Genomic DNA, 19,478 nt, shown 5'->3' with positions numbered 1-19,478 from the left:
TTGGCCGCGGTTAGACGAATTCCAAAGGGGTCTTCGAAAATCGAAAAGAATCTAAAAGTTCCATTTACAAGTTTTTTTTCTGAAAATTTGGAAGTTAGAATGTAAACTTTTAGATAAGTGATAAATTCTGGAAGGTGTCGGACATTGATTAAAAAAAATCTCTGAAGTGTTTTAAAGTTTGAAGAATTTAACGGATTTTCAAAGTGATCTAACTTTAACACATCGTTTTGTAAAAAAGATTTAGTGTATGTCAAAGTTCAATTTTCATTGGCCAGTTACAAATTTATAAAATTTAGTATAAAATATATCAAAACTTTGGAATATAAATAATATGTATGATTTATTTTTAAATATTTTAAATATGCATTGAAATTTCAATATCTATTGAATTCTTCGGAAGCTATAGCTTTTCATACTAAAATTGCAAATTTTTAGATTCTTAAGCAAGTTATTATTTAAACTGTTTATTCTATTGAAAAATAAGAAATAATATATTTATATGGATTTTAAATGAATTATCAAACAATAACAAACTTTTTCAAATCATATATTTGATTTGTTTCGAGGTTAAAAACATTTTACTTAGAAATTGAATTAGTTTATTTGGTGTATTTCTCATATTAAATGAAGATTAAAATGCAAAAAACGTTTGAAGAAAGAGCTTAAGATGCATATTATTATGAAATTCATTGCAAAATGCTTTTATGACGGAAAAAAAGGAACTCATTTGCAAATAATTTATTTTTTGATTTAATGGCTTACGTATCCAAACTATTGTATTTTATATTGCATTTCATTACTAATTTACGATTTCGTTCGATGAAGAATAAAAACTTTGAAAATACTTGCTAAATATATATTTTGATAAATTCAAAATTTTAGTTCAAGTATGGGTAACTTACAGGAAAAAGAAATAAATTTACTTGAATCCTACATGAATTTGCACAAACCCATATTCAGCTCAAATATGTCTGAATGTGGCGATATATTTCAGACAGTTATTAACTACAAACTCACAGACTCTGACTTAGATGATTATCAAAATATCAATGGTGTTCCAAATTTTACAGAAGAATATTACAGGTGCTTGAATGATTCTATACCAAGCAGTATATTTTCTCCAAAATATATTTTACCTTGGTATCAGCAACTTCTTTGGACTTTAGTTTTCTCAATTATGATTCTCGTAGCGTTGGTAGGAAATCTTATAGTGATATGGATTATTATAGCCCACCGAAGAATGCGGACTGTCACCAATTTATTTTTATTAAATTTAGCGATTGCAGACTTTCTTTTAGCTAGTGGTAATGCCACATTTAACTTTGTGTTTATGCTGAACAGTCATTGGCCGTTTGGAGGAACTTTTTGTGTCGTAAGCAATTTCGTAGCTAGTTTAACTGTATCGACGTCAGTGTTCACTATTTTGGCAATGAGTTTAGATAGGTAAGTAAAATATTGATTGTTCATTTTTTTATTTATATAAAGTAGAGATATAGTTTAGATTGCATTAGTTACAAAATAAATTTGCTAGAGGTTTTCATGTTTTGAGAAATACACAGAACTAATAGAATACTCTTAAGCTACGAAGTTATATCCAATAAAAATTAATGTTAGTGATATTATCTATTAATATCACCAAGGGAAAGTATATCAAAATAATTGATATTCCTTTGTTTGAGAATATTGAACCAGTGCCAGAAAGCGCTATTTTTAGCATGTATAACTGTGTTGGTTAAAAAAAGTTATAGATTTCCGAGGTAAATTTGTCTTAATTTTGTTTCTGATAATTACTTGTTAAATTTTTTTTCTTGTAAAAAAATTAAAGTTGCATATAATAATATCACCAAGGCAAAGTATATCAAAATATTTGATATTACTTTGTTTGGGAATATTGAGCCAGTACCAGAAAGTGCTATTTTTAGCACGTATAACTGTGTTGGTTAAAAAAAGTTATAGATTTCCGCGGTAAATTTGTCTTAATTTTGTTTCTGATAATTACTTGATAAATTTTTTTTCTTGTGAAAAAAATTAAAGTTGTATATAATAATATCACCAAGGCAAAGTGTATCAAAATAATTTATATTCCTTTGTTTGGGAATATTGAACCAGTACCAGAAAGGGCTATTTTTAGCCCGTATAACTGTGTTGGTTAAAAAAAGTTATAGATTTCCGCGGTAAATTTGTCTTAATTTTGTTTCTGATAATTACTTGTTAAATTTTTTCTCTTGTAAAAAAAAATTAAAGTTGTATATAATAATATCACCAAGGCAAAGTGTATCAGAATAATTGATATTCCTTTGTTTGGGAATATTGAACCAGTACCAGAAAGAGCTATTTTTAGCACGTATAACTGTGTTGGTTATAAAAAAGTTACAGAATTCCGCGGAACATTTGTCTTAATTTTGCTTCTGATCATTATTTGTTAATTTTTTTTTCTTGTAAAAAAATTTAAGTTGTATAAAGTAATTAAAGTTTTTTTTTAATTATTTTATCTTTTATTTTTATTTTTTTAGTTCCATTCTTGTTTTCTTTTTATGAGGGTGGTTATCTTAGATTTGAATTAACAACAACTGAAATTTGAAATACAAAGAAGCTTTACGTTGATTAGATTTTTAGCTGCAAGTCATGAATTTGAGTTTTAGACATATAAATCTTTATCATTTTAATTTAATTTTTTAAAAGAGAATTATATAAATGCTTAGGTAAAAATTTATCTTTCTATTATAGTATATTCATATAGTTTAATATAATATTTTTTCACATTGAAATTTAAACCTTTGTGTCATTTTCATTTAAATGGTCAATAGTTCATTATTACGAATAATGTTTAAATGATGCAATAAATAAATTAAGAAAAATAATTTCGCTTGCCTAAAAAATAATAGTCTTTAATTGGAAAAATTATATTTTAACAACAAGTGTTTTTTTATTACTTGAAAACTAACAATAGCATTTTTTAGAAAACTTTTATTTCTTGTACATGTAGCCTTATGTTTTTGATTTGATTTTCCACTATGAGTTTAAATGTTATAAAATATCTTAATTAAAAACACTTCTTTTGATTGCTGTAAAACAATTAATTTATGAAATTTAAATGAAAGAATTAACGAACTGAAACTATTAATTAATATAAAACTTTCTTACAAAGTATGATTTTTAAATCAAGCAATCAAATTTAAAACTTAGTTTGTGCTATATTTATGTATTTTTGACATTTGAAGAGTCAATCTTAAGATTTCATTGGCGTTTTTGACTTTTCCTCATTTTCGAGATTAACTTACAACGTGTAATATGTACACCTTAAAAAATTTCGCACATTGTTTCCATCCCACTGTTGCACAAATAGAATTTTTTTTCTTATTAAACTGTGGAGAAATCTTGCATTGAATTCATTTTAAGTTTTCGCGTAGAGGCAGGTAATATATTTTACTTTTATTTTTATGTCAAAAATACAAATGTATACAAAATATTTTTATCTTCAACAGAGAATATGTAATTATCTTTAAAAATTGAAAGTATTTTCTTTGTTTGATTTAAGAAATAACAATGAATTGATATAAAATAATTTTCAACTTATAGAGATGGTAATTTTTTTTTTATTTGGAAGATGGTAGCATTTTAAAAATATTTTAGCCAGACGGAAAACTAAGGTATGTAATTTAAGAAGACAGAAAACTGAAATTTATAATTTGAGAAGACAGAAAACTAAGATATAAAACATAGGTATGTAATGTTGAGTTGAAGGAAAATGTTGAGTTTTTTTCTAATTATCGAAATAGTCTATTGTGCACCAAACTATGGAGAAAAAATGCTTTAATGCACAGTGAGCAAAAAAATGAATAAATAAAAAAAAATTAAGAAAATTAAAAAAATAATATTAAAACAATGATTCGCCTTGAATAACTTTCGATCTAATTATCGGATTTTGACGTACTAGGACTCACACTTAATGGTTCACAAGTGAAACCTCAAATATGCTAATAAATTTGTGACAAAGATATTTTAAGTTAAGAAATAAGGCAAAAAACGTACCTTTTTTTTGATGGATTTGGATTTCGTCCCCTCAAAATATCTGAGGTAGGCGCGATCTCGGAAGTATGTTTCTAAATGTTTGGTCAAGAGTGCAAAGTTTTGACCCCTAAATGTTTACCGTTCTTTTTGCGTCTTTATATCTCAAGATATTTTTTGGTGAATTTAAAAACTTTTATACTCAATTATATAATTTGTTTATTAAATAATGTAATTCCATATCGCAAAATTCAAACTTTGAGCAAATTCGAACATAGCGTTACTGAGAAATTGAATTTTAAAAAGTCGTATATTTTATATTTGTTCCCATGAATTTCATTGTCCAACATTCATTCATTTCCAACATTCCATAAAATTCCTCGTCGCTGAATAGTATGCCTCGTGTTTTTAAGTAAAATATAAAACATGAGACTTATTACATATTTTCCCCAGTATCCCTTGTCATTGCATTGAAACTTTAGTCTTCCTGTGCAATGTCAAGTGCTTTTTCGACAAAGGATGATCTACGAAAACTGTTACATACTTTGCCTAATCATTGTATAGAATGCTAACAGGTTTGGCATTAATTATACCGTAGAAAGTTTAAAAAAATATGTGAAATAATAATCATATCATTCTTTTCCGTTCAATTATAAACACATTCTATAGAAAGCTGGATTGAATAAATTTAAGGTAATATAAGCAAAAATATTGATTTTTTTCTTTTTTATCCCTTGTTACAGTACCATAGCAAAAAATATTTGCACTTTAGTTTCTCGTTGTATTGAACGTTTCAGGATCTCTCTATTTTCACCGCTAATGATATTTATGAACATAAAATCAATATGTTTTACAATTGGCACTTCAGGTATTTTTTTTCTGAATTTAGCATAATTATGCTATATACGAATTACGTTATTTACAAATTATGTCCTTCTAGTTTACATTTTAGGTACAGAATATTTTATTCATATTTGAGCTGGTTATATAATTAAAATAACAAAAATATTTTTAAAATGAAAGAAAAAAGTGGATTATTAGTATAATATGTTTTATATGTTTATAGGAAAAACATAAATTTTTAAAACAGGTAACTGTACTTGCTATATTATAATACTTTTATTTAACTATACAAATAAATATACATGCATTATTTTTTTTTTATCAAATTCGAATGTAACGAAAAAAAATGCTTGAGTTAAATCATCTAGTTCCATTTCTTTGTTATCGATGTGTCTCTTTTTTTCAAACGAAAAAAATATATCATTTCATCGCTTATTACACATATAGATAAAGATATTGTGATAAAGGAAAACGAAATTTAAGAATGTATGAAGATACCATCTGGATCTCGGCAAAACATAAAAATTTTAAATTCTGTCTGAATTGTTCCTGAGTGTCTAGGGCTTTGAAAGAAGTATATTTTCTAACATATCGCTTACAGTTTCAAAAGCTGTTATAGGAGAAACATTGCAGTACCAGTTATTAAGATTGACGTTTACGTATAAGGAAAATGGCTTAACTCCAAAATTTTAAACTTGAAGAATATTATGTATTTGGAAAGTGCAAGGCAAACACATCCATTAAACTAAAGGATCTTTATTTACGGTAGTATAGATTATATTTAAGACAATGTGATGGTAGAAATATTTTCAAATATGCGTTTTTAAATCCATTTGAAAAATTCGAAGAATGAAATGTTCAGGTATTCATGCTTTTTTTCGACAGTTCAGAGAGTTATTTATGTATCAAAGAACGTTTATATGGGAGTTCTTGGTATAAAAAAATTGAAACATGAGGTAAAGTATTTACGATAACCCAAACCACTTTGACTTTTGTTTATTAAGTCGTAGCTTTATTTTTGTTTTTGTATTTATTTAGTTAAAATCTGAGACATATTCATATGAATATAGCTTTCCTAGACATACTGCGTGGGAATTCCTCAGTCCTTGTTAGCTGGGTCATTACCAGTTTCCTCGCCTACCATGGTATTTCAAATTTTCATTACCTTTATATTATTTTCCATTGGCAACTTTGCTTTTTCGCTTTACAATTCTATGTTTCTGTCATATTCATATCTTGTAGGTCGTGAGAATGGGCGCGTTGTTTCTGAGCGCTCGAAATATTCAACACTCAATTTTTTCCACCATAATAATTTTTGATGCTATTGAAGTTTTTGCATAATCAAATATGTCTAATCTAATTCAATTTAAACCGAGTTAGAATAGAAGAGGGTTGCCCAGGTATTTAAATCAGTTTAAATTGGTAAAAAACATATATATAACATTTAATTCCCTTGCACATGCCCTTTTCTGTAAGCAATGGCATAAGAAACAGTGAGAAATGCTCTCAAATTATCATTATCATGTGACAGCTTCACTATGCATAACTAGTAAAAAAGCATAAAGAAGTATAAAGCTATGCTGATGCTCTCCAGTTTAAATATTCTAATTGCAGAACCAAGAGGCGTAACTAACTATTTTGCTCTTCTGCTTAAATTTGAGGACGTCAAAGTTCTTTCCATCAATTTAACCATCATAGATTTCCCAATTTTCTCAGAAAAAGGACAATTTAAATCAGTGTCTGCATCAATTCCTGAATGTATTCACATTATTACATCTGTATTGGAAAATAGATTATGATGAATAGTGCCTTTTACTGGACAAATTGTGTCCAGTAAGCCACTGTGAGAGTTATGCTGCTTATCATATGTTGGACTTTTCGAAAAAGGCCTCATGCCGACATGTTGTTCAGAGGACGCTAATGCTATACCGCAGAATTGTTTTAATTTCTGAACAAATGCTTCGAAGATGCATTTATTATTCGAAAGATTCATCGAGTGAGCACACCATCAGTCATTATATCACTTATTGTCAATCAATCAGATTTTTGTTAATAATTTTCATCAGATGTCGCTCAAATGTCTGATCAGTTTGAATTTTAGAAGACCAGAATTTGTTGTAACGTCTGGCTGTCAAAAAGCCAGATAATCAGCGGCATATATTCTGATTTTAAATCTCAACGTATCTTGAAGATTCATTTTTCATTAAGGAAATGAAAAGGTATTTAAAAAAAATGACTGAGTTTGCAAGATGATGGAAGAGGCCAGTTCTCCTTTTTATTATGAACTGTTTGATCAGACTGACCATTGAAAAGTAATCAATGTACATCTCACTGATAAGTCCACGTCATTCAAGAGTGCGTAAATCCTCCCTGAATTTTGCTTAACTTCTTTAAACAGTTCATTTTCTTCAACGTTTTTCACAATTGCATTGGCCTTCAATTACTTTGGTTGTTAAACGTGCTTCCCACGATCAAAATATCATATTATGGTAGAAGTACTGACTTCCAAACTAATAGGACTAAGACAAGATTTATCAGGAAAGGCGTCTCTTAAGACCCTTGTGTTTGCATAATCTCTCATAATTCTAAAAGGCACTGGAGCCTCTTCCAGCAGCAACCGTAACTCCCATAATGAACATTAGAATGTGAACCCTTTAATATAATAACCACATTAAAAACTATCATCGTGGTTTTTTATCATTTCTTGTGCTTTAATATAAAGCGGCTGATTGAACGCATGATGAAACAACTCTTCTGATATTTTTTGCATTTCTTCTTACATTCAAAGGAGCTCTATAAATTGCACCAGATTAAGTTGGAGGATTATTTATGGAAGGAAAACATAAAATTGTTGTTCTGGATAACAGCTTCGATGAACCCATTCAATACAGGGATCTCAATATTATCTAATTTCTCGCCGTACAACTAAAGAACATGTATGAGCCGGAAGGCAGTATACCCCAGAGTTAATTATTTACAACCGCAATAAATACACTTACCAATCATGCATTGCCACTTCGTTTATTTTGTATTGTTAAGCAGCGCAACCGCTAGATTTTTGTATTGATTTACTATTGAAAAATGTACCAAGACGGTTAACGCGACTTTTACGTGGTAAAAATTAATATGGGGAAACTATCATAATGCTCCCATAGCGTGAAAACTACTGAAACCATCTTGTGAATTAAAAATAAAGTCACATTATCCGCATTATTGTAGTAATGTATTTTTATCCTTCCCATAAAATAAGAAGGTTTGAGGCGACAAAAAATTACATCTATTTAAATGAACTACAATTATTGTTAAATAAATTTTCCCAAGAAACTGAAGCAATAAGATATTACTTGATTAGAAATTTCTACCGCTTTCAAAAAGTTGACATGTTTCAAGCGCTTCAAAAATCAAGCGCCAATTTTCAAGACTCTGCAGGAAGTGAATGAGACGAAACAAAAGTTATTTGAAATACAAACGTAAAGTTGCCAGCTAAAAATTGCAAAATAAAGGTGAGAAACAAAACTAAAAAAATTATGCCCCGAAATCTATTTTTATTCATATGAGTGCTAAATCTCTTGTTAACGACATTAGATCCTCCCCCCCCCCTCATCATGCATTTTAGCCTGATTTACCTCTCTTGGCCACTGTGGCTTTGTTTTTCATATTTATTTTCTCTCAGCTACTTGTTTTTCCGGTTTTGTTTCTCAGCTTTACTATTTTCATTCTTCGTTGGCAATCTTACGTTTTATATTTCTAATCTAATCATCTTCTCATTCACATCCGGCAAGTCTTGAAAATGGGTGCCTATTTTTGAAGCTCTTGAAACATAACAACTGTTAATTGCTATTTGTGTGTTTTTAAAGCGGATGGAGTTTCTAATTAGGTAAAACAATTATTATTGTTACCAATTTCGTTGTAGAATTCTTCTAGTTGATACCGCGCAATAACCTACTAAGAATTTCAAATTCTAATACTCTTTTCAAATCAAATGGATTTATTTCGGGAACAGCTGCAAATATCATATTGATTTTAAATCGTAGATAATTTAGTATAAATAACATGCTTCATATTTCTTCGTAAAACTAATGCTGAAGGAAATATTTCTTAAAAAAAAGTTTTCAAATTTAGAATTATTTTTTTAAAATGGTGCTACATTCGGTGGTCGAGTGAATTGAAAAATTAGATTCTCTGTCACAATAACTTTTCAAACAACATATGAAAAACCAAAAATACCCTAAATTTTGTAACCATTCAGTAGCAAATATGGGAAAGTTACTTCTTAAAAGTAACGAGTAAAAGTACAAGTACTTTAAGCAAAAGTGACGAGTAAAAAACAAAACGTTTTTATTTTAAAAAGTAACAAATAAAAAGTGCAAGTGAAAGTACAAGCACAAATCAAAAAAGTAACGATTTTAAGTACATTTCGGGGAAATCAAAAATTTTAAGTAACCTTCATTTCGTTAAAAAATGTAAGAGAAAATGTAATTTTAAGAACATTGAGTTTTAATTAAAAAGCATAAAACTTCAAAATGCATGAAAATGTTACAAATTTCCTTGAAATAGTGAACCTTGAAAATATCCAGGAATCAAAATTCAGTGTTTGCATAGAAAAGGAGTTTTATTAATTTTAAAACTACCAAATTTTTAGAAATTTTGTTTTTATTTTTGAAATTCGTAGTAATAAATTAATTTGCTCAAAAAATTCGATAAATATTATATTTTTTGTTTAAAGTAATAAGTAAAGAAATAAAAAAAATATTCATATCCAAGTAACCATTTGAAATCCATTAAATTAAAACTTATATTTCGTTTCTATAAAAGATTAAAAAAAATTTTAGAAATTTAAATTATGAAGAGTTTTAAATTTGCTTTGTAGATATTCCGCATTGAATCCATTAAACAAAAATTAAACATTTTGTTTCGGATAGAAATAATATTGACCAAGCAGGTGGAGTGGTTGCTAGTTTCTAGGAATTTGTAGGTGGTTATACTGTGATTTTCGACCCCTTTGCACCTCCATTATGGTCAGACGTAAGAAAGAAAAAAACAGTTTTCTTTAGAGACAAAGAATATATAATACATTAAATTTATGAATTAAAAATAAAATTATTTAAAAAATTTCGAAAAAAATTCTTTTTTCGAGGAAACTTTCAATTTGAATCAGAAAAAAGAAGCAATTAATTTCGAAATTTTCGTTACAAATAATTGTACTTTTTCCAAAAAAAAGTAACGAAAAACAAATAAAAGTACTAAATTTAAAAAAATAATGAAGTACAAGAAAAAGTACGTACTTTTGACGTTTGCTTTCGTTACAATTAGCGAAAGTAAAAGTATTGCCAAATATGTTCAGCAACATTTGTGAATATATGACAGGAATACTACCGTAATATCTGTTTGTTTAGGAGAGGTTGCAGATTCTGAGAAAAGCGTATTTCGAGGTTTAAGAATTTTCAAGAACAAGCATTCGATTGAAACAGTAAAAGGTAAAGTATAATTGTCAAAAGCATTTATTTACATCTCCTAAATATTTCAAAACCAAAATTACAATGCTTGATATTGAGAAAAAAAAATTTTTTAGATCGGGTTGGACAAGAACTTTTCCTCCTCCCCTGAAAACTTCTCCCCAATCCTCAGCAATATTCTCTTCGTCTTCATTAATATACTTTTTTTTGTTCTTGTCTTCACGTGGATAGGAACAGTTTTACCTCCGAATGACAAATCTTCACTGGATACTAACTCTTGAAGAGAACCGATTTGTGAAAACTTAGAAATCTTTAAAATGCACAAGATGGTGATCCTATAGTCATTTTTGTTAGAAATGAATCTAAACCGTTCTTTTCCATTGATTTCCATTTGTAAAGTTTTGTAAATATATTTTTCTAAAAAAATTTTATGTTTAAAAAATCTCCAATGGTTTAAAACTACAAAATAATTGAAAAATTTAAACCAATAGCAGAGGAGATGATTTTAATCTGTGACAATAAATAGCAGGTTATATTTAAATATTAACTTTTATTTTTTCAATAATATTTATTAATTTTCTGGTTTTATAAATAATAAAGCTTATCCGAAATTAAACTCTTTTAAAAAATCGCAAAATTTGCAGATTTTCCTTAAAAAAATTAAGTAGAACTAATTATATTTTAACTATTCTCTTAAATATTCATGTTTAAATGAGTCACAACCCAAAAAAGTTCAAGAAATGTAAATGGCAGGAAAAATGTAATGCAAAGAAATGTAGCTTAACTCAATATTTGAGCTTTTAAGGAATATAGAAAAATTGTCTTTTTTTTCCATTCTTAAAATTCTGACCAGAAGTTCAAAATGTTTTCAGTTTCTGCTAAAAACACTGAAATGCATGCTTAGTTTATGTTTCATACGATGATAGACATTTTTATAAATATAAATTGATAAAAAAAAGTTAAAAGAAATTTACATATATACATCCATTTGCATTTAAAAAGTATCTGAGAAGCAATTAAGAAACGAAACATATTTTGAAAAGGAGGGTGCAATTATTGAATATATTTTGAGGAAAAATTGACAATGCATAACACTGTTTTGAGTCCAGTCACAGGACACGAAAATTCATGGATCAAGCATTAAGAAAAATTTGCCTTCGTGGAGGACTAATTGATGGAACTAATCTGCATTTGCAGTACACGGCGAGGAAAATCACGAAAATCTGACGAGGGTTAAACCGAGGAAAAAGGGATTCCAATCTATGGTTTGCATACTACTAGCAGTATTTTATGACAGCAATGTGGTCGGTGAGGACTTGAAATCGCATACACATTGACCAATTACCCCAAATATTCGAAGTTACGTCCGTTTTGGGAAGTGGAGTGCTCTACCACTTTTTAGCCATTCTGGCTCACACTGTTTTTAATTATAAATTTTTGACTGTGCTATTATGTACTGTGCAGGTCACTAAAATTTTAATTGTAGAGGGAGAGAGTTAATGGAATTATTTTACCTCTGCAAGTTTTTTTTTCATGCATTCAAACTCGTTCTGATGTTTTAAATGCATATTTTCTTCAGTAGTAATTTGTTAGAGTTCAAGTCTTTTTTTCCAGTTTAAATATTAGTTTTCTACCAACCGGCCTGTGTAGGGGGCAGTGAACTGCCCTTGCCTCAGAAAGGTTCTGGGTTCGAATCCCGGGAAAGGCATGGATGTTCTTTCCTACTCTGTACTATCTGTCCTCACTGTGGAAGCGACGTTGGCACACGTAATATGGTGCCCCTGAAAGAAAGGTCAACAAAATCGCCCTGTAAATGCCTGAATTGACGGATGTTAACAGAGGTGGGCATTGGAAAAAAATATTAGTTTTCTACTCCTAATGTGCATACATTTTGGATTTAAATGTTGACAAGGATTCTGATAAAATGAACTAAGGGTGGAAATTACAGAACATCTTCGTATATTAAGTATAGTGCAAAACATACTTGGAATAGAGCATAATCTGAATTAGTTGAAACAAATATCTAAAAGCTTTCTTTGACTTCCGTTATAGCAGTGATTGTACAATTGTTGAGGCACTTAACTATTGTTGTAAAGGATTTGCGTTTAATACCTTGCGATGAGGCCTTAGTAGCTTCAGATTTGTGTGTACCACTTGTTCAGAAACGTAACTACTATGTAATAGACACCATGAACACGATGCAATGCAGATAGTATTAACCACTTGGCTTCCCTCAAATCATTGGTATCGAAATTCAGAAGTTTTGCATTATATTGTCTCCTAGCTGACAAAGTGGACTGGGCGGGAGTGTTTAATTTTTTTATGTTTACTTTCTGTGATGCGACTTGCGATTAAAATCTGACGACAAAAACTTTATTTCTTTCAATGTGTAATCTATAATCAATATTTCAAATTATGTTATAATTTTTAAATATGCAATTTAATGTTAATCCATGTTCAAATATCACAATAAAACTAATTTTAAGAGATTATGAATATTACTTAATATGTCGAATAAAACTACCAATAGTAAATTATTTAAGATTTGTGGTATCAAATTAAAGGATTCGAGGTTTTTCATTAAGCTAAACAATAATGTAGATAGATAAGAAAATAGAACAAATGAAAGCTAGACTCAATCTAAAATCGCATGAAAGATTCAGGTCACGTTGTCTGGTAATGTCAAAGGTTTTTTCTCAGTTAACGAAACAATGTTAATTGGTATTGTTATTACATCGAGAGAATAAATGAAATATATTAATTGAAAGAAAATTTTTACGTCTTATAATAATTAGTACTTAGGAAACAGAAAAATTGTCAATTGGAAATGAAATTCGGTATTTCATCATTCGGTATATCATTTTTTTCTTGTACAAACGCATAAAAAAAGGAACAAGTAAATGAAAACTCTTCTAATCTCATTAAATCAGAGAATGTCATAATGCAATATAAGCCACCAAAACATATTAAATATTATATAAGAAGAAAATTAAAAAATTTTTACGCTTAGATAAATAAATCACTAAAATTGTAAGTAATTGATAAGTATTCTTCTTCTTTTGGAAAATTGTAACTTATAATAAAGAATTTTAAAAAATGGTTATTCCTAAATAAATAAGTAAAACAATTTCGAAATTTATGAAGTATATTCAGAAATATAATTTATTCTTAAACTTTTCAGTCAGTTTTAATTTATTAAAATTTCTCTTATTTCAACTTATAATTCCTTATTTAAATTTTCTTTTATTCGACCACTCAATGAATAAATGAAGATAAAACAAAGGAATTTTGAACTTATCTAATGAGTTCTGTTTACTTGCAGCTTCTTTACTTGCTATATATATATACAGGGTGGTCCCGAATTCATGGTACAAACTTTAATGGTAGGTACAGGACATTGTAACAATGATTTATTGTATAGGAATGTATAGTCGCAAGCGACGCGGTGAGGCGTAAACAGGGGAAATAAAAGGAAAGAGAAATGAAGTGATCGGTTGGTATCATTGCCGGTAGAGGGCAGTAGATGTCCAGCCGCCGTTGAAAATGATGCATCGCAGTAGGGAAAAGCGCCATTCACAATTGTGCTGCCGTAGACGATGGGTGACTTAACGTATGCAGAAAAAATAGACATGCATTACATGTACGGCCGTGCAAATGGTAACGGCAGAGCTGCGTTACGAATGTATCGCGCGGAGTATCCTGATCGACGAATGCCGGATCATAGAATTTTTCAACGGTTACATCGTCAACTTTGTGAAACAGCCGCGTTCGACGTCAACAGACATGACGCTGGTCGATTAAGAGCTGTACGCTCTCCAAGGCTGGAAGAAAGCATCTAGAACATTGTGGCTGATAGACCCGAGTCAAGCACAAGAACTGTTGCGCGTGACGTAGGTGTGAGTCATCAGACTGTATGCAGAGTGTTAAACAAAAATCGCTTTCACCCCTTCCATTTTCAGAAAGTACAAGCATTGAATCCGACAGATTATCCTCTCCGCGTGAACTTCTGCCTGTGGGTGATGCAGCAATGTGCGTTGCAGCCGGATTTCGTAGGTGATGTGCTATTTACAGATGAAGTGACATTTTCACGCGAGGGTGTCTTTAATGCGCACAATTCCCATGTGTGGGCAACCGATAGTCCACATGCAACGCGTCCACATGCGTTTCAACGAAGTTTCTGTATTAATGTGAGGGCTGGTATTGTGAACGACTTTTTGATTGGCCCATACTTACTACCCACGCGACTCAGTGGCGGAAGCTATCTTAATTTTCTGAAAGCAGTGTTACCACACCTGCTGCATGATGTTCCGATCGCCATTCGTAACCGCATGTGGTTTCAGCACGATGGGGTGCCAGCACACTTCAGCATTGATGTACGAAATTACCTGAATGCCACGTTTGGTGCTCGAGGGATTGGGCGTGGTGGACCAATCCCTTGGCCACCCCGATCTCCCGATTTATCGAGCCTCGATTACTTTTTATGGGGACATCTAAAGCATCTTGCTTATGAGACTCCAGTTGACTCAGATGAGGATCTCGTCGCTCGCATATCTGTAGCTGCTGCAGGCGTGCGTGAAATACCAGGCATCTTTGAACGCGTACGCCAATCGCTCCACCGACGCTGTCAAGCATGTATCGCTTCTGGTGGACGCAATTTTGAACACTTACTGTAAACATGACACTTGTCAACAACGCTTTCAATAAAATCTTTGTTTTTCCTTTCGGCCGTTATTTCTGCTGTTTACGCCTCACCGCGTCACTTGCGACTGTACATTCCTATACAATAAATCATTGTTACAATGTCCTGTACCTACCATTAAAGTTTGTACCATGAATTCGGGACCACCCTGTATATTACAAAATAAATTAATATAATTGTTTGATTAATTGATAAATTGATAAAGAGATCAGTAAATAATGAACAATATAATGTTTTGAGGAGAAAACAATCTGTTCTCTTTTAATATGAATGAAACTATTCCTCGAAAATAACTTATATATTATGAAATTCTTCATTCTAAACAATTTTGTTTCAAACTTCCTTCTTTGCTTTTTCGAAAGGCTAAATGCCTTTATTTAAATGAAGAATAGAGTTAAATTTAAGCAATTTGCATGTTTATATCGTTTGTCATGAAAATTATCTTTCTATTAGCATAGTTTTAGAAAGTTAACTTTTGAGTTAAGTTTGGATACCTAAGAATATGATTGATTTTATTAGTTGCTGACACTTTTATGATCCTCAAAATATCTTGAGGCAAAGTTGCAAGACTGAAAGGTTTTCCTCACAGTTCAAAAATACTTCAGTATTTTTAAAGCTCCATTCTACCTTTAAAGTAAGATTAAATTACATAGTTTGTACCCATAATTGAACAATATAATGTAAACATTTTATCCTAAATAATAAACTTACGTAATAGAAACATTTTATCCTAAATAATAAACTTACGTAATAAAAACATTTTATCCTAAATAATAAACTTACGTAATAAAAACATTTTATCCTAAATAATAAACTTATGTAATGTAAACATTTTAGTAAACATTTTATACTTAATAATAAACTAATGTAATGTAAACATTTTAATTGAAACTTTATCCTAAATAATAAATTTATGTAATAAAACATTTTATTCTAAATAATAAAGTTATGTAATGTAAATATTTTATCCTAAATAATAAACTTACTTCTCAGAACAATTTTATTTGAAATTTCTTCACGTTTAGTCTGTGTGATGCAGATACGCCGTATATTGAATCATGTCCAAGGTAACAATTGAGAAATGAGAGCTAAGAAACACTTCGAAAAATTTTATGTGTGCATCAATAATACACATAAGTAAAAATTGCATAGAAAATGGAAAAAATCTGAAATAAATATATTAAAAATCTTCGCGATTTCTATAACGTAATTTTTCAAAAATCGAAAACATTAGCTTTGTAAAATAAATTACAAACACTCTTATAAATTTAGAAACGCATCAAACAATGATATTGTTTTAATTTTCTGTGACCTTATTATGATACGTAGAGCCTTATTGTTGTAATTTTTAAATTTGATGACATGATAGCATGCTTCAATTTTACCGGAAATATTAGAGTTAAAATTCAGTAATCTATCAGTGAAAAGCATTGGTGTTATTATGTTACCACTCAGTGACCCAGAGAAAAGTGTTTTATTCGCTGACTGCTAAAAAAATTTTTTTTTGCCCGTAAAGCTTTAATGCCCGTAAAAATACAGGTCTGGACGCAATTTTTTTTTCTTTCGGTGAAATATGTATCCACTCACAGTATATGAACATATTGCTTGTAAAAATTATTTTCCTTTAGGGCTCTTATCTTGTTTGAGCCTAAGACGATTTGTTTGTCGAATCAAAGCAAATCGTGGAAGTGTTGTCATCTGCCGAGGAGTGAGGATGATACGTGTTTGTTGTTCGTGGTCACGGATTTAAAGCGAGGGAAGATGAGAAATAATAAACTAATGACATTTGTGATCATAATCTAATGCAGTAACCACTATGGGGTGGACACATCTGAATTGAGTTAGGTAGCTTTAATAAGCTGGCCGTTTAATTTGATGGTTTTTAACGGTTTAACGTTTATTTAACTCTACTAATTAAGCTTGAGTTCATAACTAATACGGATGCTCAGTATTTTTTCTCAAGGAATCAAGTTGACCGTAAAATTAGCGACAAACTCTCGAATTTTGCGAAACTTTCTTAGAACGCATAGAATCAGTGATTTACATTCCATTTCTTAACTTAGCAATGTAGGCTTACATTTTATTTTGTAGAAACAATATTTTTTTTTTAATTTTAACAAATTTATATTTGTGGAATAGGTGTTTACAATTTAAATCAAAAGTTAAGTAAAATTACAAATCATTGAAGAGAGACATGTGGCTTCAATTTTCTTTACGATGTGTTTAAATTTCTTGTTCCAGAGAGTTTTTATGTTCTGCTTGATCTGTATTAGTCGGACATATTTTCAAAAGATCAGTTCTTTTTTATTCTGCATTTGAAAAATAGATATACTTCATAATTCTGCTAACAATAAATTTAAATTTCTTTTGTTCACATTAAATTTAACTCATTTTTTACTTAAATACAGGTCAAAAGACATAAATAATTTATGTAATAGTTGATATGCTGTAACCTTTGATAAAAGTAAAACTGTAAAATTTCAGAACAATTTAATTCTATGCAAACTATGAAACACACATTTATTTTCATTTTTACGAAAAAATATTTTTTCAAGATTTTGGTTCTCAAAACTAATTAAATTAACCATACATTGATTCTTCTGAAATTATTGCGGTTCAAGCAGATGTTGATGAGTTAAAAAGTCTTCTATCATTCGATACATCACCCAAAATCAAAAAAATAACACTTACAGAGTCAAATGTTGATTTGATATATGATGTTTCAAATGGAAGAGTGCGTCCATATTTTCCAAATTAATTTCTCCAAAATGATTTTTACTCATTGCACAACATTGCTCACTCTAGTGTACGAAAGACACAGCACATGGCCAGATCTTGATTCGCCTGGCCCGAAATGTTGTCAGATATAGCCAAATGGACTAAATGTTGAATACCATGTCAAAAATCTAAGATTCATAGACCTACCAAAGCACAATTGTCAAAACTTTAGGAACCTTCCCAACAATTTGATCATGTCCATTTGGACCAGATAGACCCTCTCCCTTCTTCAAATGGCTATTCCTATTTCCTGACTCTGATCGACAGGAAGATGGCCGGAAATCCAACTGCTCAAAGATATCTCAGCTGAAGCTATTGCTGAGGCATTTTTCCCATTATCTCCCGTTATGGGGAACCTTCTGTTGTGACCATGGACAGGGGACGTCAGTTTGAGGCTTTTCTGTTTCGCTCCCTTACACAATACTTGATTATTAACAGATCTAGAGCAACTAGTTACCACCCACAGTCGAATCAATTGATAGAGGAATTGCATCGACCTCTTAAAAGTGCCATCAAGTGCTATGCTACAGAAGAATGGACTGAGGTACTACCATTATCCTTCTTGGTTTTCGTACGGCCTTAGAAGAAGATGTTGGTTGAACACCAACTGAGGTGGCATTTGAAACAACAATTCGCTTTTCTGGTGAGCTCCTTGCTCCAGTTAAACAACCCTGTGATCCCGCAAACTTTGTAAATAAGTTACGCCAGCACATACAATCACTTCGTCCAATACCACCTAAGCGCCAGGGTGATAGCAAAGTTGTCCATCCAAATTTAGCAACTGCCATCCATGTCTTTCTGCGTCAGGCGTGGTAAGAAGGCCAATTCAGCCTCCTTATAGTGAATTTACTTGGTCGTCCGCAAATCAGAGAAAATGTTTTACCCTAACATCAATGAAAAGACAGAGCCAGGTTCAATTAGTAGGGTAAAACCGGGTAACATTTTATATGGTAATGAGCAGGAAAATCCTGTTGCCAGCAGCAGCCCAACATCTCCACCTCCACCAATGGTTTCACCTTAATTCCCACTACCTTTTGAAGATACAAGCTCCAGAATTACCTGTTTCGGTCTTCGCACGCATTCCCCATAAGATATCGTTAGCACTGAGGGGGGGGGGAGTGTGCGGCACCTGCCGTTTCTGTCGGAATGCAGCTTGAATTATGCGAATGCCTACGATTCATGTTACTACTTCTGAACTGAAGTAAACAGTTATACTAAAATTCATTGATCGATTGATCAAGCTTATCGTCACCAGCATGTGATGCTTTTCAATATCTCTATTTCTTTTAAATGTGATTATCCTTTCATTTAATCTCTTATTTATTATCATTAACGCAACCTATGCCCCAGTTCCATCAAAAAGTCTTCCACGAAGACAAATTTCTCCTAATACTTGATCCAGGAGTTCTCTTGTCTTCAGGATTGAATTCAAACTTATAAGGCTATGGAGTTGGACATCAGTAGTCGTAAGCCCAAAATTGGGTCTTATGTACAACGACGGTTAAAAGATAAAATGAAATGAACCTTTGCAGCGAAAGTCAAAGGTCATTTAAAAATCTTCGAAACAAGGGTATCAATTGTCAAAATCTACTTATTCCAACAGTATACCACATTGACATATACTTCTGTGAGCACATATTAAGGTGTAGTACCTAACAAAATCACTATGTGTATCGTGTACAGTAGAAAAAAAA

General features: G+C 30.7%; 1 protein-coding gene across 1 annotated transcript in view; it reads left to right on the top strand.

Annotated features, from left to right (window-relative positions):
- Positions 1-512: 512 nt before the first annotated feature.
- LOC107445282 (tachykinin-like peptides receptor 86C) overlaps positions 513-19,478 on the top strand; it is an 81,757-nt gene continuing 62,791 nt past the window's right edge. The window contains exon 1 of the mRNA XM_016059640.5: positions 513-1,443. Within this exon, the coding sequence (XP_015915126.3) occupies positions 890-1,443 (554 nt within the window). The 5' untranslated portion in view covers positions 513-889. The remainder of the gene's footprint in view (positions 1,444-19,478) is intronic.

The sequence above is a fragment of the Parasteatoda tepidariorum genome, chromosome 6, assembly GCF_982258835.1.
Source record: "Parasteatoda tepidariorum strain Cologne lab strain chromosome 6, Ptep-v5.0, whole genome shotgun sequence".
Classification (NCBI taxonomy): Eukaryota; Metazoa; Arthropoda; class Arachnida; order Araneae; family Theridiidae; genus Parasteatoda; species Parasteatoda tepidariorum.
The sequence above is the reverse complement of the archived record's forward strand: the minus strand, read 5'-3'. Positions and strand labels throughout refer to the sequence as shown.